This window comes from Corvus moneduloides, chromosome 6, assembly GCF_009650955.1.
Source record: "Corvus moneduloides isolate bCorMon1 chromosome 6, bCorMon1.pri, whole genome shotgun sequence".
Taxonomy (NCBI): Eukaryota; Metazoa; Chordata; class Aves; order Passeriformes; family Corvidae; genus Corvus; species Corvus moneduloides.
Genome location: NC_045481.1, coordinates 33,273,441 through 33,297,721, shown reverse-complemented (window position 1 = coordinate 33,297,721; position 24,281 = coordinate 33,273,441). Strand labels below are relative to the sequence as shown.

General features: G+C 38.4%; 1 protein-coding gene across 22 annotated transcripts in view; it reads right to left on the bottom strand.

The window, feature by feature from the left end:
* GPHN (gephyrin) overlaps positions 1 to 24,281 on the bottom strand; it is a 289,830-nt gene that overhangs the window by 181,969 nt on the left and 83,580 nt on the right. For all 22 annotated transcript variants that reach the window (XM_032111557.1, XM_032111560.1, XM_032111562.1 and 19 more), the window contains one exon: positions 22,270 to 22,348. In XM_032111557.1, coding sequence (XP_031967448.1) covers positions 22,270 to 22,348 — 79 coding nt within the window. The remainder of the gene's footprint in view (positions 1 to 22,269; positions 22,349 to 24,281) is intronic.

Sequence of the window (24,281 nt, the reverse complement as noted above, 5' to 3'; positions counted from 1 at the left end):
TTCCACTGCTGCACCATCGGACTCACCCTCTTTGGGGCAGGGAGAGGGTTTTTCACTAGCTGAGGAGGTGTATTCCCTTAGCAATTGGCATATCTCCTGGCGCACCTGGCCCATCTCCTGGCACATCTCCTTGCGCACCTGGCCCATCTCCTGGCATATCTCCTGGCGCACCTGACCCATCTCCTGGCATATCCCCTGGCGCACCTGACCCATCTCTTGGCACATCTCCTGCATCCCTTTTGCCAGTACCCCCACCCAGTTTGGGTAGTCCATTTCTGAGGTGGACTGTTGGGCAGTATCAGTCTGTGGGGCGGGATCTCTAGTGTCTGGGGCTGTGGCAGGCTCTGGCTCTGGGGTAGGATCTCTAGTGTCTGGGGCCGTGTCAGGCTCTGGGGCAGGATCAGGCTCTGGGGTAGGAACTCTACTCTCTGGGGCCATGTCAGGCTCTGGGGCAGGATCAGGCTCTGGGGCAGGATCTCTAGTCTCTGGGGCTGGTGTCCGGGTAGATATCCAAGCCAATCTCAACTTATCCTTGAATGCTAAATAGAGTAGGCCTATCAGCAGCAGATGGTTAGTATTCAGAGGGAATTTAAACCCTTCGAAAATTGATGGGGTGGGCCCAAAGAACTGGTTGAGGGGTTGGGAGAAAACTTCTCCTGGTGTCATTTCCTCACAGAAGGTACCATTGTTAACATAACCCCAAAAACATGTGCTCAGTGTGTGATAGCTGTTTATCCATGTGCCCACATTCCGGAGGAAGTTAAAAACCCATGAATTCCTCACCTTCTCGACCCATAACGCAAGCTGGATAACAGCAATGGTAGCCTTAGTCAGAGGACCCATATTCAAGTAAGGAGCTGCAAAGGGGAAGAATATAGCCACGGCTACATGCCACCCGAACCAGGGTAAACTAGACCACATAGTGCTGCCTAACAAGGTTCCAATATCCAGCACACAAAATAAAGTTATCGAGGAACTGTTATTCCTTTTTCACCTCTATCTCTTAATGCCCTTAGGCCCCACGTTGGGCGCCAAGATCTGTCTAGGTTTTGAAAGACAGGTGTCTGCTAAGGAAGGCAGAGGCCCCCCTTGAAGTGGCAGATATAACCCCTTTTCCCTCCAAGTTATTATATTTTGAAATCAAGAGCCTTTAGGCGAAGATGTGGGAAATAGGAATAACAGTTCTTTACTATATATATATATATGTATATAACCAGTCAAACAAAACAACAACAACTATGGCAGTAACAGCAATCACAAACCCAGTGCCAGCCTTCTCGGCTGTCAGGCTATTTCCCCTCGGGTGCAGTTTTGCTCGCAGCCGGCAGGGGCGCTGGCAGGCTCCCGGTGAGCAGGGCAGGTGCGATGGTTCCCCCGCGGCTGCAGGGGGCGCTCCGGAGCGAGCTCGGGAAACCCGCGGCTCTGGTGCCCTGGGATCCCGGGAAGGGATGGAACAAAGGCTTCACAAACCGCTGGGCAGTTGATCCCGGGCTCTCAGGGACAGCAGGCTGGAACGGCAGGGACGAACGCAAATCCCGGGTGGCAGACGAGATGTATCCAGATGGGAAAAACCCACGGAGGCCCAGGCAGGCAGGGCGAGCAGGGCTACAGCGTAGCGAAAGCTCGAAGCAGCAGCGGAGCAGGGCAGCCACAGCTCGGTCTCCAGCAGGGCAGGGAAAGCGGCTTTTGGGGTCCCGGCGTTGTTTCCAGCAGGAAGAAAGAACGGCCAAAAAGAAAGAAGCAGCAGCTCCTTTCTCTGCAGCTTCTCTCCCCGGACGCTCAGAGCGAACTGACCCCACACCCAGGTGTAGACAAAGGAGTAGCCAGGTCCGCCCCACTCCCCTTTTGTCTTTCTTAAGTACAGCTATTTGTCCCCTAGCAACATGCATATGGGAGAAAATTCCTTTAACAGAGAAAAAACAGACTAAACTAAAACCCCAACAATACCTAGAAGGAACTTTCTATAAACAAACAGTATTACTGACAATGCTGCAAGTGAGATTTTATTGCATGTCTCACATAGATATCTCCATTCCAGATAATTTACCGTTACTTTTGAAGTCGTCATCATCCGTATTTTACAGCTGATTGTAAAATATGTCAGAATGGTTCAAACTTAAAATACTGAAAAGCACTTCTTTGTTATTCATATATTATTGGCTATGGGTTTTTAGAACTCATTTTTGTTTTCTGTAGTTGTCACTCCCTTTTTCTTTGCATCTGATCATTTAAATGTCAACAAAAAGTTTCTAGATTAATTTAAAAACCACTTGATGTCTCTGCTATTCATGTCACAACACATAAGAACTTGACTCTTTCAATATTCAGAAACATGGGAGGCTGTGGATATGTTGATCTTTGACAACTTAAGAAGGCTTTGATTAAATCTATTCGCACATTTTTTTCCATTCAGGTCCCAAGAATAATTTCTATTTTTAATTTTTAAATACTTTGCACAAACATAATCCATTGGCAAAATGTAACTATTTATTCCTTGTTATTTGCAGCTTTAATTTACCTTGTAAGTCACTATCAGCTATGTTCTCCATTTACTCTATATGATGTTCTCTTAAAAGCAAAAATAATAGTTAGATAGAACAATCCCCTCTGCTTCCATCTTCTGAAGCCCTTCTCTCTTTTTACTGCTCCCCCTATAAATATGACTTTAAGATAAGACTGCAAGGTTACTGAGTACACCACAGTACTTACTATCACTTTCCTTTGTGTGACAGCGACTATAACATGCCCCATAACTTCAACATGCCTCCAGCAATTCCCGAGCTGAAGAACACGGACAAAGCAGAGATTTGATCTCTTCCTCAGCTTCTGCTCCAACACAGGAGTAAAAACAGATAAGGTGAATCCTGGAGCTTACATTTGTGTAAAATTAGTAACTTCCTTGACCACTGGCATGTTTATTCCATATCAGGGAGGCCTGGTCAATTTGTCTAGATAAATACAGCAAAAGTGACAGGAGGAGGGTATCATATCCAAAGCAGAATTTTAGTCTAGAAGTCTCTGCCACTTATCAGTGTATTTGGAAATTATAACCTCACACAGGTTTGAAAAAAAAATTAAAGCAGCAGGGATCTTTCATTTTCCAGCATGTCTGTGTTGGTCTCCTTTTTCTCACAAATGATCAATTTCATGTACCTGGAGAACAGTCTTGAAAAATGCTCAACCTGCAATCCTACCAGCAAGTACCACAGACAGCTTAGATGTGTTTTGAGGCATCTGAAGTAGCCACTATGTAAACTATGATCACAGAATCCCATCGGAAAAGATTAAGCACCATGGATTTTGCTTAGACTATACACCCAGAACCACATTATATTAATTGAAAGGCTGAATTCCTGACTATAAATAGTCAAATGACTAAGGTGACCAACACTAACATTGCTAATACTTCCCACAGTACTTTCTGAGCCATGGTGCAGAAAGGAAATCAAATATGGTTAGGGCAAGTCTATCTGCCAGCTGGTAGTGAGGACAGCACAGTGTATGCATGACTCTCATAGATAATGATATAAAAAACAAATACATGAGGTTTGTGTACAGAGATAGCTGGGCTTTATGAAAAAAACACTGTAAGAAACTGCAATTTTTCTTGGCAAATCACAATTTACTATTTTACTCCAAAAACCAATTATTATTATGAATCCTGCCTTTTCCTTCCAGAACTAGCACTAAACATCCTCACTCTTTAGACAGTAACAGTAACAACCAAAAAAGCTATTTACAAAAGCCCAGAAATAATCCCAGTCTATACTGAAATGAGTTCAAGTGATACATAAACTTAGGAACTGAGCTAAGATGCAGCATTGCATTAAGAAAGAACATTTAAAGAATTGATAGAAAAAACGCTATAGATAATGCCATTAGAATACATTTAGGACCTTAACCTCTGGTTAAACTGCAAAATCATATTATGCTGGCAATGCCATAGTATAATTGCTTCACAAAGTTTTATTCTATTTTGGAGTTACCTTTTTGATCAAAGAGCTTAGAGGTAGGTGGGTGGTGCCATCAGGTCAAGCAATGGAAGAATCTCTTTCATTTAAAACATAAAAGGTGGATCTAGAAAGCTGGTGGACCAAAGACCATTACAAACTAAAAGAAAGCTCCAGATCTTGTATCTTATAAATATCCCCCCTCCCTTCCCTCCAGCAGAACATCATGGGTAGATTTTACTAGGTTATTTTAACATAAACTATATTGTCAGCTATATTTTCATCCAAAACATGTCAGGACAAATAGTGATGCAGTCAACGCTTTAGCTCCTATTTCCTCCAGCCACATCACCCGACCTTAAATGCTCATTGATGCATAATGTTACCCCAGATAAGTGTCAAGATACATTTCATAGCTGCAGTGCCTGTATACCTTAAGCTGCTAAGAAAGCATGCTTCTCCAAATTCAGCAGTGTTCTTTAAAGCTGAAAAACATGATTACCCAGTGCACATTTAGTTGGCTTCATAAATCAGACAGTAATTATAATAAATGGCTTTTTTAAAAAAATAGACTTCTCATGCTCTGAAGCTTAGATTACAGATGTTTTAGTATGAAAAACAGAATATCCTCTTTCATCTTACTTAAGGAAAAGTAAATATTCAGTAGAAGCATTCCCTCACTGATTCACCTTCACAAGTCGTATATAATAATTTGTCCAAAACCCACTTGTACTGAATTCAAAACCATTTGCAATGAATAAATAAAATGTGGGAGAAGCCTTTTACGAATAAAAGACAAAGTTGAGTACCTGATACCTAACATGCTCGTTTCAAGGTTATCTTTCTGTCACATCTACTGATTAGTTCACAGTTCAGCGAATCTTTACTCCATAGTGGCCAGATCTTTACAGTGAAGCATGGTGACTCCACTTGTGCCACATATGCCATTAAAACATAAAACTCCATACGTAGATTTTTAAATTTCTCATTGAGTTTACATTGATAAATTCATACAGTATTGTACCACTTGGCATTTCTACTCTTGCCACAGCTCAGTTTCATCCTCAGAACTGCACTGATACATACATGAGCAAAACACAGAACAAAAGTTTTTTAACCATTTCCCTCCCCTCAATCTTTCCCCCTTCCAAAATCAGCTGAGTAAGTAGCTATAATACAGAAATACTTCAGGGAGAGCTTTCATATTATTGGAGAATTCTCTTTTACAGAGCAATGCAATCCATGAAACAGATCTACAGTAAATTGCACTAAAGAAAATAGAAGGCACTAGAAGTCTTCCGATTTTACAATAAATTAAGATAATAAACATAACTCTGAACAATTGCAAGTGACAGATACTTGAATGATGCATCACAATGCAAGTTTGCTACTTGTTTTTTAAAATGTTTACTACCTCTTCTGGCAGAATTCTCAGAGCTTTTATTAACAACTGAACTATTAAATGTAGGAGATGAAGGAAGAAAAAAAAACCCCACCAAAATCTTGGGTCTATTTGTTATTTTCAGGGAACTATACCAGCATCCCACATGCGATCACAGCCAACTCTGTACCACAGTGAGAGTGGCACTGAGCCACAACTAATAAACCATGCTGAGAGGAAAAGCATGTTGGCTTGTACTCAGCACTGTGCTACAGACCTCTCTTACAACCAGCCAGCTCAGAGTATGGAGTACTTGCTTGTCCTTATTTGTCAAAAGCTATTAACAAGGCAATAGGTAAATGACATTAATGACATAATTTATTTATAAAGTCTATAAAATATGTTGCATGTTATAACAGTGTAATTAGAAACAGTGTGTTGTTCCATGAAAATGATGCAAAGGAATAGCTGTTAGTAGCAAATATAACTCATTTATACCAGTTCGAGATCTTTCTAATTAAAACTGGGAAAGAGCTACTTGACAAATTTTCGGTGACTCTTTTTCACTTAAATATGTAATTCAATTAAAATGAAAACAGTTGTGCATCATAAAATTTTAACAAAGATCCTCAGAGAAAGGTTTTATAAACACTTTGACCTGGAATCAAATATTCAATTTTTTGGTTCACCAGTTTCATTTCATGTTCAACATTTCACCCATTTTTACTGGGCAAGTACAAAATATTTATTGCTTAGTTCATCTGCTTTCCTGTTCCTCATGGACTTGCTTGTGTTTTCTCAGTATTTTTAGCTCCACTTGATCAAAGTGGCATATTAAATTTAAGTTACCCATTCAGTATTCCTCCCTTAACCCATGCTCACACCCCCCAACCCATCCCACTACTAGACTTTTATATTAATAGCAGTTGTAAACAAACATTTGTCTTATTTCTTGACATAGCTTTCCTTTTACAAATTAATCAACAGTACCAGTCAGAAAAAGTTTTATTTTCTGCTGCCTGAAAACATGATCTATTGGTGTGAAACAGAGTATTTAGAAAGGCTTGTGATTATTAGATTCTGGTGAGAATAACTCATTTTTAGCAATTTTACAAAGACCAGTCTCTTGCCTCTTCTCAGCACAAAACCCTTCAAATCTTAATCTTCCTTTTCTCAAGGCTGAGGAACATACAGTACATCACTTTCTTCCAGTGATTGTGAGGTTTTCCTCCTGTAACTAGCTACTGCAAAAGATGGTTTATTTCATCCTGTAAGATTGTTACAAGAGCACCCTCAAAAGAAGAAAAAGAGGCAGACCTGAGCTTAACACAGGAACAACACAGGCTAATGATCAATAACTTCGGTTAGCATTTTCTTCCACGTGTTTTAAAATGAAGCAGCAACAGAAGCAGTTGTAAAATTTGAATAGTGGAGATGTATTTGAATGTATTATTTGATCGTTCACTCCTGTTCCAGAATAATAGAATGTCAAAGCATTTTCTGATAAAGTCTCTCCTCAAGAGCAGCTTTTGCTGAGATAGAAAGGACATTTACCAGCATGGAGTCCAACTTTGCTGAAGGAAGGGACATCATTTCTGGAAGTAGTCAAATGTGTACAAAACTCCTTGTCATAAGACTGTCAGTGGTCTGATCCTTTGCATTACTCAGTATTCCTGTGTCTTAAGAAATAAACATTGATTTGTGACACTCTAACTGTAGAAAGTACAGAAGATGCCTACCTCTTTGTGGATATACTTACAGTCACAGTTCTTGTCCAAATACATTAAGTTTCAAAACTTGCCCTTAATAAGCCTGAATAATTTCTCATTAATGATTACTGATGTTTAATTTATCTCTTCTTTCTTCTCCAGTGATGGTTCCAACATAATACTTCTGTAAACTGTCTGAATAGAATTACAGAGGACAGGGCAACACAAAAGCTTGCTATTAGAGTAGCTAATAATCTGGGAATCTAATTTCTGTTTAAAATATCCAGCTAGTGTCCTGCCCTGTGCAGAAGAACAGAAATAGTACAAAGAAAGCATCCATTTCATATGCCAAAGTAGCACCAAAAATTCATGGTCTTGAGAAGGCTCTGTATATATATATCACTGCCTCAAATGAAGAGGAACATTGTGGGAGAGACAGACAGAAAGAAAAGATGTGAAGAATGAAGAGCCCTCTGATAAATAAAGGAACTCTATTAAAAAAAGCTCTCACTTGAGAGCTGTTTTTCCACATAACATAAGGTTTTGTACAGGAACAGTTCTAACTCATCTGAAGTTAAAGGGTATTAAGATCTGGTTAAAAATGGGAGCTTAAATCAGTTCTTTGTTGGGGAATGAAAAGTGATTGCAATCTTCAGCTAAGACGACACTGAAACAAATTTTAAGAGAAGTCATTGCTGCATTAGAGAAATAATAGTAAGAAAGCATTTCTAAGTACTGCTAACTTTGCACAGATTCCTGCTACCCCTTCACAGTAAGTCAGTGTATTAAGCTATGCAGAAATACCCAAGCTGGCGAGCTAATGAAAAGCTTGGATACTGGTAACAGTGGTGTGACTGAAATCAAAAGTTATGACAAAACCTCCCTGGAAAGATTTTTATTAGTAATACAGGAATACTATCTGACTTTTAAAAATAGCTTGTGTATATACACGCTGCAGTCATCGTACTGCTCACATAATGTTTACTTCCTCATGTACACTATGAAAATAATAGTACCAAATCAAAGATGATAAAACCCGTGACTAAGGAGAAAAGGGTTTCAACCCAAGGAAAATTTCACCTTATATTAGAGGTCTTGAGCATCATAAACATTCACACACTGTAAAAAAAACCATAAGCAAACTCTTTTGTTTAGCATATACAATAAATTAGCTAAAGAGATTAAAAGGCTTAAGAGTGCAGAAGGCAGGACAAAAGGAACTCCAGAAGGAGCACAAAGAAAAAACCACCTTCCTAAATGTAGAACTCACTGCTATCACTGGGATTTCTGAACAAAAACCTTGAGCTGATAATCTCTTTTTCTACTAGATCTAGAAAAACTTGGAGGCATTTTTGTTTCACATATATATCTTCAAAATGTTCTGCTCAACCATCCAGGCTGAAGCAGACACACTTCTCAAAGGCATTTGAGACACTGGCAAAAAGGGAAGAAGTTTTCTCAGTTTTGATTTCTTTAAAACACACTTCCCAAAATTCTTTCACAATATATAACTGAATTATTTGCATAAATGCAAAACATTAGAATTAAAAATATAAAATTGTTCTGAAATCTCCAAATCTTTACTAGCTCATCTATTACTAATGCCTGTATAAGCATTAGCAAATAATGAAGTACACACATATACCCCATCTATTTGAACATAAACATTATCTTTAAATCTTACTCAGCTTTTGGTCACAAATTCATTCCTTGAGGATGTATTTTTAAGGTTGTTAGCTTTTAAAAAACAATATAGAGCATACTGTTAAAAATATGAATCAGTCTGTGAAGTGTGTTGCTTCATCCCCTCATGCAAAGAATTGCCCTTGAAAAGCTATTTGCCTAAGGCTCATGGCAGGCAGCATTCCTTCTTAAGCCAGGGACAAGTAGTAAAAAAACTAAAATAACTGTATTTCTTTGCATTTTTCTGGCAAATTCCTGTTTTCAGAAGGGATTCAATGCTGAAAGATTCTGAAAAAAATGCATTTTAAAGTAAACTGTACTCCAAGAATACTGTCTGAATATAGTAACTTTCTTATAAACTTAAAATACTTTATTGTAACTATACTTACATCAGTTTTTAAAGTAAAGATTCTGAGAGAGCCATTTTAGATGGATTTTGGGTAAGGGCATTTATTGTAGCTTGGTGGAAAGCAAATTTTGCACTAATTTATACACACAAAACCAAGATGATCCACCGTGAATGGAGAAGACTGGATAAGCATCACCCCACTTGGGATGAGCGTTTTCTCGGGGTTTTTGCTTATTCTATGAAAACTGATCTTAAAAGCTTTAATGTTTCAAGATTATTCAAAACTCAAATACCTTCTTGAATTTTTTTCATGGCTTGGACTCTGCAACAGAAACCTGAAATATGACAGGATAATACTCCTGAAGCCTCTGATCTTCCCCTGAAATTCATGCATGTTTAGATGAAGACGAGGTTCTAAACTGTATGAAACTGTTATGAGAGGTTGCATTAAAACTTTTTCAAATCTTGTTCCTTAATTTTCACAGCATTGCAAATGCAGTAGAGTAGGCACAATACAGAGTTTCCTGAATAAAACGCCAACTATGCGGGTACAACTAGAGCTCCAGGCACAAAATGGACACAACAGCTGCTCGTGGTACCACACACTGCTTCTCAGTCCTGAATCCTGCAGCCATTCCAGAACTACAGTGGTAAACATCTCTCAGCCACATTGCCCTGTATTCTCTTTTTCTTGATATGAAAACCAAAACAAAATTGCATATTAATATATTTCCTGGATTATTCGCAATCTATATAGTGAATGGCTTTCCTGGCTCTGTTAGAACAACAGTTTTCTAAATTAGCAAAAAAAACGGAAAGAATACATTAAAAATATCTTTACTTTAGAGCACACTTGTACCTTTTAGTGCACCTTTTGGAAAAACAGAACACAATAGACTAAAAATCATCACCTCATAATTAATAATTACATGCTTTGTTAAAATAGAGAAGGCAGTTATGCAGTCCCACATTTAATAGTCCCTCCATGACCTACTCTGTTTTTGAACACTGGCCACTGAACATTTCCACATACTATGCTAACCTATAGAGCACATTAACTGTGTAGAATGCTTGTGACAATGAGAAAAAATACTGAATGAAGAGGGGTTGAGAAAAAAAAATTTTGTAATAGGTGTTACAATCAGTCAGTCAAATGACACTCACCCGAGAGCAACCTGTATTTTTGAAGTCAATCACGTATCTGAAAATGACACCAATAACAAATTTCAAAAGGATGCACTGTATTTCCAACCCCAAATATAGACAAGATACATTCTTGTATCTGAAACCAAATAAGCAATAAAAAATAGAACTTTAATAGAGTAAAAATTTCTATTAGAATAAAAGGAAGGGGATGAATCTGGAGGTAGGAAGAGAGATGCTGTAGTTAAAAAAAGAGCAAAAAGCTTAAAACAGAATTAGTAAGGGTATAAAGGGAAGTATTTACTGCTGTAGTATAATTGTGTTTCATTGACATAACTGTCTGTGGAAAACCACTTGAGGTAATTTTTGAACCCTTAATATGTCTGTTTTGAGCTTCAATGCTGTCTTCATCCATAAAAAAATACTTAACTCCTAGTTATACTCTTGTGATGTTTATATGGTAGCATGGATAAAGGGAAAAAGTGTAAGTGAAGAATCCATGGTAAAATTCAAGCTGTAGCAAAAGAAGGTGAGAAAAGTGTACATGAAAAAAACCCACAAGATTCACTGTGGGAAAACTATACTTTTCTTCCTTAGGGCACTGTCTGTATAGATTTCTGCTATACAGTGCTAAAAAGCGATTGTAAGTGTCCCCCCAAAAAGTTACGGCAGGACAATTCTAATTAAGAAAGCAATGTAGAATTTAAATGCAGTGAATAATATTGCATAAAAGCGTGAACACATCTGTGCATAGCAATTTTCTGTATCTCAGTATCAGAATTGTTCTAGGATGTGCAGCAATGGCTTCCTTTGTAATATTTCAGCAGCAGATTATGCAATCCCCCTTCTAACCTAATCTATACTGCAAGTAAACACACAAATTGCAGAGAGGCCTTCTCTAAATAAGGCATTCCTTCAAATATTTATAGCTTAGACAAAATGTAGCTTCTTGTACAAAGAGAATCACATCCAGGGGTCAGCTCACAATTGCTTTTCAGAGCAGTTCAGAAGATCATTTAGTGATTTTTAATAGTGAGATTAGAGAAGAGAGATTTTCTATTGTGTAGTAAATTACCAAAAGCCATTTGTTGAGAGGCTTTTGCTCCTCCATTACTGAGAGTTCCAAATTTAAGTTCAGCCATGTCAGGGAAGCCTGCTCTACTTTGAAGGACAAGTGTTTGCTCATTCAGTGGAAAAATTTTCCAAGTTTGAGGGCGCTCCACTATTTATGAAAGTACTACTCCTGAAAGAAGTACATAAAAATTGCCATAACAGCTCAGTCTAAATGTGCACACAACTCAGTATGATGTTGCTGGGGCTAAGAAACAAACGCTTAGGGAATAAACACATGACACAGAACATGATTTGTTTCCTGGGACACACTTACTACCTCTTGCTGCCTTTGGTTCAGGAGCATTCCTGACCTAGATGCTGAACGCAATTCATCAGCTTTAACAGCCATAGTAGGTCTATCAGCCTAATGTCTTTATTTGTATCTATCATTTATACTCCAGGCTTCCATATGATGTTACATCAATTACGAAACATCCAGTTCTGCTACACTTGAACAAGTATGTACTTTTATTAATTTCAAACCTGCTGCTCAATTTTTTTCCTGTCACAATTTCTGATCTGTGAAAAACTGTGAATAATTGCCTCTGACTTTTTTTAAAATGCTATTTATTCTGTATACCTCCACCATATGTTGTTTCTTGGTTAAAGTGAAAAATTCTAGTCTATTTTATTTCTTTCTGTGGAAGCTGTTCCAAAACTCTGCTTAATCTTATCATCCATACCATACCCCTATTAGAAGTTAATAAAGTAGTCAAGATTTAAGCACATCCGAAGTTTATAGTCATATAAATAGGTCTTCTGTTTGGTTCTTGATTATTTAGTAAGTCCTTATTTCTTATTTTCTTTTCTGAGTATACAGAAACACACTAAATATATTACTGAATATTAAGAGAATCTTTTCAGAGCGTTATCTTAACAAATGCAGTTTAAGCTAAGATCAGCACTAGACCATTTCTTACCTGTAGATACAAAAAAAAAAAAGTTGTTCATAGTGTAGACACTATGAGAAGACAATCCCCTTTAATTATCCAGAAAAGATTAGAATATGAAGAGAAACAAAGACTAAAGTTTGAAAGAATGAAGTCAGGTGAAGAGAGTCAGGTTAGCTGAGATTTGGATGAAGCCTGGAGGTGGCAAAATAGGTTAGAAGAAGCTGTTTGAGTTTTGAGAGTCACAGATCCTCAGAGAATGGAAAGCTGACGAAAATAGAAAATGCCATGAAAAGACCCCTCCAAAAGAAGCCTGAAGTTAGAACATCAAGTAAGGCAAGATTAGGTCACCAAGAATGTAACTAGAAGCTGTGGTGGATTTGGGTTGGATAAGAAGACAAAATGCAAAGCCAGAGAGGTGTACAGCATAATCTCTCAAGGAAATACCTATCATTATACATTAAGCTATTAAAAATATTTTGGACTGTGATTTTAAAAAATAGAATATTGACCAGGAAGCTGGGTTGCTATGCCATTAAATTCCAAAGTAAATGATGGGCTGTAAAATATATTCAATCAAATGAACATTTTACATTCTACTCTAATCTATTCTTATTAATTATTAGTGCAAATGATACTGAAAGAAGTCTTCTGGTACTTAATTCTGAGACTGTGACAGTACTTGGTACATACTTAGTTTTCCTGTTTCTTCTGTAAAAGTCATTCTGGTCTGGTCCTGAATATACCCAAACACACAGGGAGCTTGTCTATATTCCTTCCCAATGCAAAAGGAAAAAAGCTACAATTGTAGTATTACTCCTATGCGAACTAAGTCTGATTGGGATGGAGTTGGCTTTCTACACAGCAGCTGGCTGCAACACAGTTGCTGTGTTTTGGATTTGTGATTGAACAGTGTTGATAATACACCAATGTTTTCACTATGGTTGAACAGTGCTTGTACAACATCAAGGCCTTTTCATTCCCTGCTCTGCCACCCCAGCAAGCAAAGCTAGGGATAGGAAAGAGTTGGGAGGGAGCACAGCCAGTGCAGTTGACCAAAGGGATATTCCATACCATAACATTGTGCTCAGTAATAAATGCTCAAGGAAAGGAGGCGGAAGAGGGGTAACATTAGACATTGCAGTATTTGTCTTCCCAGGCAATTCTCCTGCGTGCTGAGGCTTGGCTTCCCAGAAACTGGCAAACTATCTGCCTGCTTATGGGAAGTATTAAGGCTCTTTCTTGTACTATTGGAGAACAGAAGTTATTAAGACAGCAGGATTTAAAAATTGCAACTGGAAAAACAAAAAATTGGCATGAATTTGAAGTCAGAAGCAGAGTGGTCACTTTTAAAATGAAGGTTTAAAACAAACGTAGGAACAACTTTTAATCAGTTGTGATACTGTCTAGATTGAAACTTAATCGAGATTTCTGAACCTGTGTCCTATGTATTTCTTTTCAGACACCAGAGAGCAAACATAATGAAACACAGCATAAAAGGCATAGTTTTTCTCTTGAACTTAAAAAAAAAAATTTGTAACATTTTCATTTATTTTCCTAAATGAAAGTTTAAGCACATTTAATAATAATAACAACAAACTTTAACTCTGAAAACGAAGGATCTAGAAAAAAATAGCCATAACCAATGATGAAGTTTCTTATTTCAACAAACATCACATTTCCATGTTACTGATCCCGTAAGTAGAGAAAATCCCTAAACTTGTTTATATAGAGGTTCCTGGCTAACAAGCTTCAAGCAGTGCATCCCTGCACCACAAAGAAGTTCAAGAATTAATTCTGAAACTAGAACTGAAAAGAGAGATGGAACACCCAAGCTGCAGCTGCCATGCAAACAAACAACCCTTTCCCCTCAACAATACTTTTCAGCCCAGACACAGCACTGGGTCTGCACAGCCTCTAGATCTAGAACAACTTTTGCAACTTGATTAGCTAATAAACTTCTTAATTGCAGGCTACCACAGGGCATTGCAAGAGCAAAAAGAAGAAATTCCCTTCTAAGAATTTGGTAACTGTGTGGTAAGAGAAGACATGTTTGTCCTGAATGAAACTACTATTGGTAGATAAAGCCGTCATGGAGCTTTAAAGAGGTTACAGGAGACTGCTTTGGGCCAAGATGTAAAAATTATTAGAGCTGAAAGTTACTAAGTGCTTAAAAAAGACATTTTCTTATGTTCTGCTTTGCAGTCTGCTGCTATGGGTTTGCTTCAGACAGATGAAGTTGTTCCTATAGGTTTATGAGTCATTAAGCTTCAACAGCCAAAGGACACATGCAATACTAGCCATTTTTGCTAGAAACTGCCAAGGAATCTCATAGGTTGAGAAAATTTTTTTCTCGAAGTGCAAGTAACGGAGAAGACATTTAGGGACTTGTCCATATGACTGGAGGTAAAAATGATTTGGCGAATGAACTACAGAACATCCTCTGTGATACCTTTGATGAAGGCTGTTTGGACTACAGAGAAGCCAAGTGGGGAAACTGGCTGGAGAATAAACCCTGGCCACTTAAGGTCTTAAGCATGTTTTAATTATCTTGAAGGAAGGGCAAATACAATTTTTAAGGCACCTGAAAACTGTGCTTGCAGTTGACGCAGATAAAGGCTTGTCTCAATCTCCCAGCTCAATAAGAAACCATAAGGATAGCATGAAACCAATTCTATGTATATCAACTTTAAGAAATGCTTATTAGATTAGACTCACCCTCATGAATCCCTTCAGGCAGGTCTCAGATCTTTGGAAGTTTGTCAAATATAACTTTTTCATTAGATTCAATACTTAAAATAGGCATCACTTCTGTAATGCTCAGCATTGCTCCTCTGCATAATAGAGTAGTCTGCGCTACCACAGACAGCTCTCCACTTGTCCTAATAAAGATCACCTGATAAAATCACTCGATGCTTATAGATGAGCTCAGGAGATGTGAGAAGCAGAGAAGTATTTTTGCAAGCCTATTAGGGAAAACATGCTAATACAGTCAAATAATGGACAAACAACTGAGCATGAACTCCTACTAGAATGCCGCTGCACAACAAGGTAACTGTGGATAAAATTACCAAATAAATGTTTCCTCTCTACACAGCATTACTGAGACCAGCAGTTAAATAAAAGAAACAGGCATGACATCCATACATTGTAACAGGCATTGAAAAACCAGGAAGGCTGCACAAAGGGGAGAGGGTGAGAACTGGTATCCTCACAACATTGAACTTGTAACCTTTAGCAAGACAGAATATGCCACTGATATTCAAATGATGAGCAAAACCCAGAAAGTATAAATTACAATACTTCCAGTTTTCCTCAAAAACCTCTAGAGAGGTTCCTCCATGTGACGATGGAAACTGAAGTTTTACATCCACAGACTTAATAGTGCATCTATCAAGTCTTCAATCACAGAACCACAGCATGGGCAAGGCTGGAAGGGACCACAGTGGGTCATCCTAAGAGCACACTGCATGGGATTGCATCCAGAACTGGACACAGCACTCCAGGTCAGGCCTCACCAGGGCTGAGTAGAGGGACAGGATCACCTCCCTTAACCTGCTGGCCATGCCCTTCCTAATGCAGCTCAGGATCCCATTGCTCTTCTTGGCCACAAGGACACTGCTGGCTCATGGACAGTTTGTTGTCCACCAGCAGCCTCAGGCCCTTCTCCACAGAGCTGCTTCCCAGCAGGTCAGCCCCCAGTCTGTGGTGGTGCCTGGGGTTATTCCTCCCCAGGTGCAGGACCCTGCATTGCTTTTGTTGAATTTCAGACAGTTCTTCTCCCCAGCCTGTCGAGGCCCTTCTGAAGGGCTGCACATCCCTCTGGGGTATCAGCCACTCCTCTCAGCTTTGTGTCATCTTGCTTGAGAACTTGCCAAGGAGGCATCACCCCTTCATCCAAGAAATAAATGAATAAAGGTAAAGAATTCTAGGCCCAGCATTGAACCTTAGAAGACCACCAGCGATGGCCTTCAACCAGGCCCTGTGCCACTGCTTATAACCCTCTGAGATCTGCTGTTCATCTAGTTCTCAAAACACCTCACTATCCACTCATCCAGCCCATGTTTCCTGACTTTGCCTACAAGAACGATGTGAGAGAGTGTCAAAAGCCTTGCTGAAGTCAAGGCAGACAATATCCACTGCTGTTCCCTTAACCATCCAGGTATTTGTTTCATCCTACAGTATATCTTACGTACTCAGTAAGATATAAAAAATTACAGCTCCTCAAGAGTTCCTTTATCATGTTCAGTCCTTAAGTGACAAATTCTAAGGATCTCACAACTGCTTCCCAGAAGAATTACCTAGCTCCTCATTCTAGGGCTGTAAAATACAGTAAGTGATAAAGATGACTTCTGTCAGATTTCTATCTCCTGTCATGGAAAAAATGGAACTCAGACTTAATCCACAAATTTCTAACATAGACCTATTACCATTTTGGTTGTCTTTCTAATACAATTACATGGAGGGTAAATAACGTTTTCTTCTAACCTTTTCTTCTCTGTAGTGCATACTTATTAAACAAGTTCTAATTTCCTGTCAAAAGCTACCTGTTCTTACATTTTAGATTTATCTACTCTCATAATCAGTCTGAAGGAGACATGAAATACAGTTTAGATGTGATGTGACTTTGCCCAGAAAGAAGTTATTCAGAATCTCTTGGATATGGTTCATCTCAAAGAAGCTCTGAAGATGTTTCCAAAACAAAAAGTGACTATCTGAAGCTGCAGCTACTGAATTGCAGAGAAAGATTAAAAGCATCCTCCTTTCTGCTTAGACAAGTATTTTATGAAATTTATGTCTATATACAGGCTAGAACTGAAAGGATCATCTTATAAAGTGATGCTAAGAACTACAACTTGGCAATGTCTACATGCAGAACTTCTGCTTGAAGTAGGTGGATGTATACCTAACATTCGAATGATCTGATGGTCCACTCTTCAGGCATATTAAAGTAACTTCCAGTGAGAAAAGAAAAGCAGTAGTAAAAATCCTAGGAGAAGTTTCAGGTGATAGACATATTGAATGGTATCTAACCCATTTCTCTCCTGAGCACAGATTGGCTATTGAGGATGGAAAAGGACAGGAAGACAAAGGGGAGCAGACCATACAGTCTGCTCATGAGCAAGGAGTCAAATGCACTGATCAATATATTTAACTTTGCATGAGCACCAGCCTTTTGCCTTGCTAGAGCGCCTCAAAGATCTCCCCACAAAAGCCGGACTTCTCTTGCATCTTAAGCTGTTCTACAGCATTTTACTTCAGCTGAATAAAGTCTGAACCATCATCTAAGAACCACCAGCCTAGTTCCTCCAATTGCACCTGCTCTCTGCAGCTCTGCCGTTCTAGGACAATTAATGGAAAAATACCTAGTCTTCTCATGGAAAATAATCTCCTCTGTAGAATGCAACATTTTAAATATCTTTTATGAATTACTGGAATGGTAGCCAGGGCATCATCTAAACCAAATCATGGGATTTGAATATTCATAGCCACATTAAGTTACCTTTATAGGAATCAAAGCAAGTTCCATCTGTTTTTTTGTCATATTAATTACACAGAAGACAAACCAGAATGCATACATTTTCATAGAAGAAAAGGAAAAAGTAAAAAGGGAGGAAATAAAAAAAAGTTTGCCCTTCCAGCTCTCTACACGTACACAGGATCAAATATGTAGACTATAATATGCAGAACTCTCCCTGACATTCTTAGATACAGATTCCAGTTTCTTCACCACGCTGACATTTAGAATTTTTTCAAACTATCCAATCAATCTTGTCTGCTATAAATTGAACTAATTCTTTCTCACCAGCCAAACAGGACAAACCCTTTAATAATCTTTTATATACTGTAGACAACTCACACTTGCTCTCTTCTGACATTGTTTTCTCAATTAATTAACCAGCCATGCATCACATTTTCTAACTGCCTTCTTTCTGTTCTTCTATGCACCTCTGGATCTCTAAGTTTTGTGTCCAAAACTGGACACTGTATATAGCAGACATAACCTTGAACTCCAGGGAACCCAATCTAGTTGAAGACATCCCTGTTCACCGCAGGAGGTTTGGACTAGGTGACCTTTAAAGGACCTTTTCAACCCAATTATTGATTATCTGCAATGCATAAAACCAGCACTGTCATAGGTTAGCAAGCACAGTCCCGGAAGGGATGTCCTTGCTGAGGGGTGCTTACAGTTTCCTCTGGGACCTGACAGAACCTATCAGCTGGCCAGTTTGAATATGGACAATTCTTTAAGCCACTTAAAGTTGTGATCACCTCTGTGATCCACATTTAAGAATAGGCAAACTCCCCCTCCAAGCTCTCTCTCGTTTCCGGCGCTGGCACAGGTGGCTGCGGGCCCCGTGTGGGGGCCAGCGGGCCATGGCCATCCTGGAGCCATGGACCTGTTCCAGCCGTGGAACCCCCCCCACTGCCTTGCCGTGGGCAGCCGGAGCGGCTCGGCTCTCCCCCCTCTCCACTGCGATAAGAAACATTCAACATTCCAGCTGCAAAGCTGCAAGGCCGAGGTGAGATTAACCCTTTTATTGCTGTGAAGAGCTGAAAACCTGAGGGAAGAGAGAGAGGAGATGCTTAAAGCTGAAATTCTGTTGTGAAGCTATGATATATCAGAGTATCCCGCTGTCATTTCATGAAGATATGGGGGGTGGAGTGTTCAACTCGTAAGCAAAAGCACCTGCGCTGAGATAGGCAGATGCTGACGCAGCTGTAATTTCATGAGAAGTTTGGACAGGGAGAGATGGACCAGATGAGGACTTTTGCTCCAAATGGGAAAGGAGAAAACCTCAATCCCTAGAAATGCTCCCAGAGACAGTCCTAACGATGAAGATGAGGAAGACCCTTTGCTCCCAGGGAAGGAGAAGGGCCTCTGTTTTTGTTTCTGAACGGTTCAACCTTAAAACTGTACCCCAAAAAACTTCAAGAGTGGACCCTCGAAAGCAGTTGCGGGAAAAGCTGCAAGTCGGGGGAAGGGACTCACACGCGAGCAGAGAGACTCCTCTTCCTAAATGGACTGAACAATATTTGGAAGTGGGCGGCTGTCTCGTTGTGATAATGTTTTCATAGCACGAGCAAGAAGAGACTTCTCTTTCTAAATGGACTGAACAAGGTTATTATGGAAGTGGTAAACAGACTGAACATCTCAAGGGTTGTCTTTTTACATTGTCAGTGGGAGAAGGGAGGAAGGTGGGGGGAGGAGGAGAGTTCTGAAGGTGGTATAATTTTTTTTTTTCCTTCTTTTAGGTCTGTTAATAAACTTCTTTATATTCTTTCAAGTTTGGTGCCTGCTTTGCATTTCTCCTAATTCTTATCTCACAGAAGATAAACAGTAATGAGTATTTTAGACCAAACCACTACAAGCACTTAACTGTCAAACCACCTTTACAGTTGAGCTATCATCAACTTTCTGCAGAAATTAAATTTTTCTGTAATTAACCACAAAATAAAATTAATTTTAAAGTTGTTACATGCTTCCTTCTCCCACAATCTGTAACTCCTCATTTCAGGTTTACTTGATATGCTTGGTGTTTGGGGTTTTTTTCCTTTAGCAGAATTTTCATTTTTATTGACACAGAGTAAATTGTGAGTAAATCCCATACAAGTATAGGTGATCGAACTACTGATTTGAGCAGCAGAGGTTTTATTAGCATTGCTGAGAGAACTGAAAGCAGATTAAGTTTACAGTCCTGCTCTGGCTGGGAAATCAATTGAGGAAAAAGACTACTCTGACAATTAGGTATACTAGACATAAATCGAACATTAATGAAAAACCCTACAATGCTGTCTATTTTATAGAGTTTCATTTCAGCTAGCTGTCAAAAAAAAGCAGCCTTCTGAAATAACAAAAGAGAAGTTTTGTTACAGAGCCAAGAGTGTCAAACAAAGAGGGACAGAGGCATTTGCAGAGAAAGCATGAGAATTTTTTATGTAAATCTAATGTTTGTATCTGAGATTACAAAGAAAAGAGGCTCATCTACAGTCATCTACAGTCAGCACAAATGAGCACCAAGGAAATCCTAAAGTGTAAATATTAAACTGGTAAGAGGATTAATCAAATGCTATTGTATGATTCCAGGTATTATTACAGGTGTCAATCATAGCCAAGTAGGTGAAAGATTTTAATTAAACTTTATTCTTTATTTAAAAAAAAGATTAAAACATCTCTTTGTCTGGCACTCTCATGCTTCATCCCCATGCTGTCTTCCACATAACAAAGAATTCAGATCCCACGGGACCTTAAGAGTCACCTACAAAAGGTTGGGTTGAGCAATATCGCCTTAGATGGTTTCTTCATTTTGGAGATTCACTCGCACTACTACATATTTTGCAAGAACTCTTAATAGGTGCTCAGTCATAAAACGGCAGGAATGTCGATTTGGAAAGACAAACCCAAGTCTATATGTTCCTATCATTTGGCAGGAAGAAGGAGACTTTCTTGCACTACAGTCTGTCATATAACAAAGTATCATAAGCAGTCCTTGAAACCTAACATGTATTGAAGCTTTATTCAGTCTTTCAAAGTGACAAAAACTGCTACATTGCAGTCACTTATGCTTCTTATGCTATAAGAAACAGAAATCCATTTAATTTCTTTTGAACATTAGAATGACTTATTACAATATTCTTCACGTCAGTTACACTCAAGGAAGAAAATGAAAAGATTCCATCACTTCTGGTAAAAACCACAGAAAATAGTCATTCTACAACAAATTCAACCTTTTGAAAGTAAACTCTAGAGGTGCAAGCCCAAAACTATGTGTAGCATGTAAGCATACCTGCAGCTTCAAAACCCACATATAATTATAAAGCAAACAAACAAAACGAATCAAGAAAAGCAAGCAACCAGTCAAAAATACTCGAAAAAATACCACTCGACAGACAAAATTTTGTTGAAAATTAAGACCTTTAAAATAGCCTTGACTTCAACAATTAAATAGTAATTATTAAAAATTTACCTATAGCATTCACTCTTTGCATTTCAAGCAACAATTATACTTTCCCCCTGTACCTCTATCATTTCAGATGTATAATCACCAATTTACAATTGTCAAAATTGCCCAAAAATGCATGTATATGTGCATATATGTCATTTACCTGTAGCACCATGACAAAATAAATTCTGCATCTATTTATTTACTATAAATCCCTGTAACTGAAATAAGGTGTCAAATACACCTTATTTTTCACTACTTCTCAATGAGTACTGAAAAACCTGCTCTTTCAGTATCAAGGACCATCACGTTAGAATCCACTGTGGAATGCGCTGTCATTCATGTATAAAAGATGTGAATTTTTTTCTCTTTTTCCATTCCCTCATAACAAGTGGTACACACACACTAGCAAGAACATTTTCAGCTAGTACTAAAGTTAACAGATGAGAAAAAAACCCCACAAACAAAAAAAACCACAAACAAAAAACTGAACCACAAAGAAGGTCTGATACAATTTTAAGTCTGGCTCAGAGCTCATGTGATTGAATTTTATTTTACAGAAAGATACAACACTGAGATAAAGACCAGTAATCTTGTGATGAAGCAAAATTTAGATCATGTGCTTATATACTTAAATTGAAACAGGTAGTAGAGGAAGAAACAAATATCAGCTGTATGAAATGAGCTACAAAAAAGACAAATTCTAGATGTTAAGATAACTGACAATAACATCATTATATTATCCAGTAATATTGTAATATCCAGTAATATTCTAATTTATATGCAGTTCATCCTTAAAAAAAGAGGGGCAACAATGTGCATACAAATTCTTTATAGAAATACCAGCATGTACAGTCTGTTACCTCTGATGACTCTTGCACCCTCTACTGTAGGTGCTCTCTGGATGTTACTGCCTGAACAGAATTACATTAAAAACAAGGTGGTTTCAATAATACCCGCCGGTATTAAAGACAACTTGGCAAGCATATACCACTAAAGCATTATGTGTACTTCATCATACTACTTTTTTATATAATTACAAAACTACTCACAAGGATATCAAGAAGAAGCTTTTCTTTGCTTAGCAATAAGAGCCAGATACTCACAAAGAAGGGTCTTGGACCAGATCTTTAAGGTTTATCCCACTACGATCCTCGGCAAGGTTCCTGAAGCAACTGTCACTCACTAAAAAAAATAGAAATAAAATTAAAACAAAACAAAATAAAACAAACAAACTAAAATAGGAAAAAAAAGAGGTGGAAATTTAAGAACAGAACACAGTTCTTCTGATTACCTAAAAATGACTTTTGGCATTGGGTAGAATTTGAACATCCATATATAAAGTCTGATTTTCATTGAGGTTCCACCTAATTCAAAGATCAGTCAACTCAGTGGAAAGTGATAAACACTGTATCACAGCTTATGCAGAAATAAACTGCATAAATTTCAGGTGGTGTCCTCACTACTTGTCTTCCTGGGGGCACAGGAAGTCTCGTACACCAACAGTGGATGCGCAGGTATACACTTATCCATACACTTAACAGGAGAGTCTCTAATCATGCACTGATCAATATACTTTACTTAATCAGAAACAGTGAGAGCTGCTATGTATTTAAGTTCATAGTTATCCATGAGTTAGCAAAAATGTTCAATACAAGCAATAACCAAAACAAGCAATTAAGAGCAAAAATTTATTCAAGCAACTTATAAATAACTTATAAAGTGCACGTAAAGCAGCTAGTTACTTTAATAACTGAAATTAGAGTAAATGTCACAAAAGTTTAAAAGAATATTAGCATGCTTTCATTTTCTTCACTACTTAAAAATAAAAAAAAAAAAAGAGAAGAGACCTAAACCTCAAACTCCAAATTTGTTCTCCTGGCTAAGTCTCTCAGCACATGTACCCCAATCCTGTAAGCCATCTAATTTCTCTTAATTAATACCACAGTCAATTTGAGAGGTGGAAAAAAGTAGTGGCACAAATACTTTTAGAGTAACACAGTATCAGTTTAAAGGAATTAGTTATTTCTGACTGCAGCAAACTTTCTGAAGAACACAAAGGCTGTAATATGGAAAAATCAGTGTAAGGATCAATTTGCCTTAACGGGCAAGGTAATCTGTGAGACAGAAAGTTTATGACGAAATGCATTACTGCTCATCTTTCAACACAGAATACAGCCTCAAATTTGGTGAAAGGGGACATGAATAAAATCATCTACAAAAGCAAGTGTTCCTACTTCTTTCTCTCTAAATGCAAAATACTCTCTTTAATTTACATATCTAAGTATTCATGTGCATCACCAGCATCAAGAAAATGCAAATCATTCCCAAAATATATTGTTTTCACAGATTACAACACACACAGCGACAGACCTACCTAACATACTACAAAACTGCAAAATGTTTCTACTAGTACCTCTCATTGCCAATGCATCTCACAAGTGTGAAACCTGTTAAGTCTGGTGGGAAGGACAAGTATTGGAAGAAAGCATCCCAGAAGAGGCTGGCATAGCTGATGGAACAGGTACTGGCCCTGGCCCTCAGACAAAGCCTGACAGTTTACGACTGTAAGAGAGGTATTTGTCAAGTGTTGGAAACATTCACCTCAACAGTGAAATAACCAACTGATATCCTAAGCTTCTCTGACTCAGTGCCTCTGAAAACAGTACGTACCAATTGCTCACCGCACACAAACCGTGAAAGCCATCAGTCTTTCATAAGGGGTCTCTTGTCTGTGAGGTACTTGTCTCAGATCTTCAGTTTAAACAACAGCCACTTGTGCTAACGAAGCCCAGACTCTCAGCTTGTTCCTCCCATGACAACTTAATAATTGTCTCTATGACAAACTGAAAGTTACCTGTACAGAGTTCAAAAGCACTGCTCCCATTGCTAGGGAAGCTCTCACTGAGCAGCTTGAGCCATCAGGAATTTTTCATTTCCCTCCCCATCTATTACACTGAACCCAAGACCCTTGAGTGGATGTCTTAACTCTTGAGTTAAAGGAGTAACTCCAAGATCAGCAGACTCACAAACAATCTCCATGCTAGATTTTACAGGAGGAAAAAATTCCCACCTACATTGATATTTGATAGTTGTATTTGCTTCTTGTCAAGTTTGG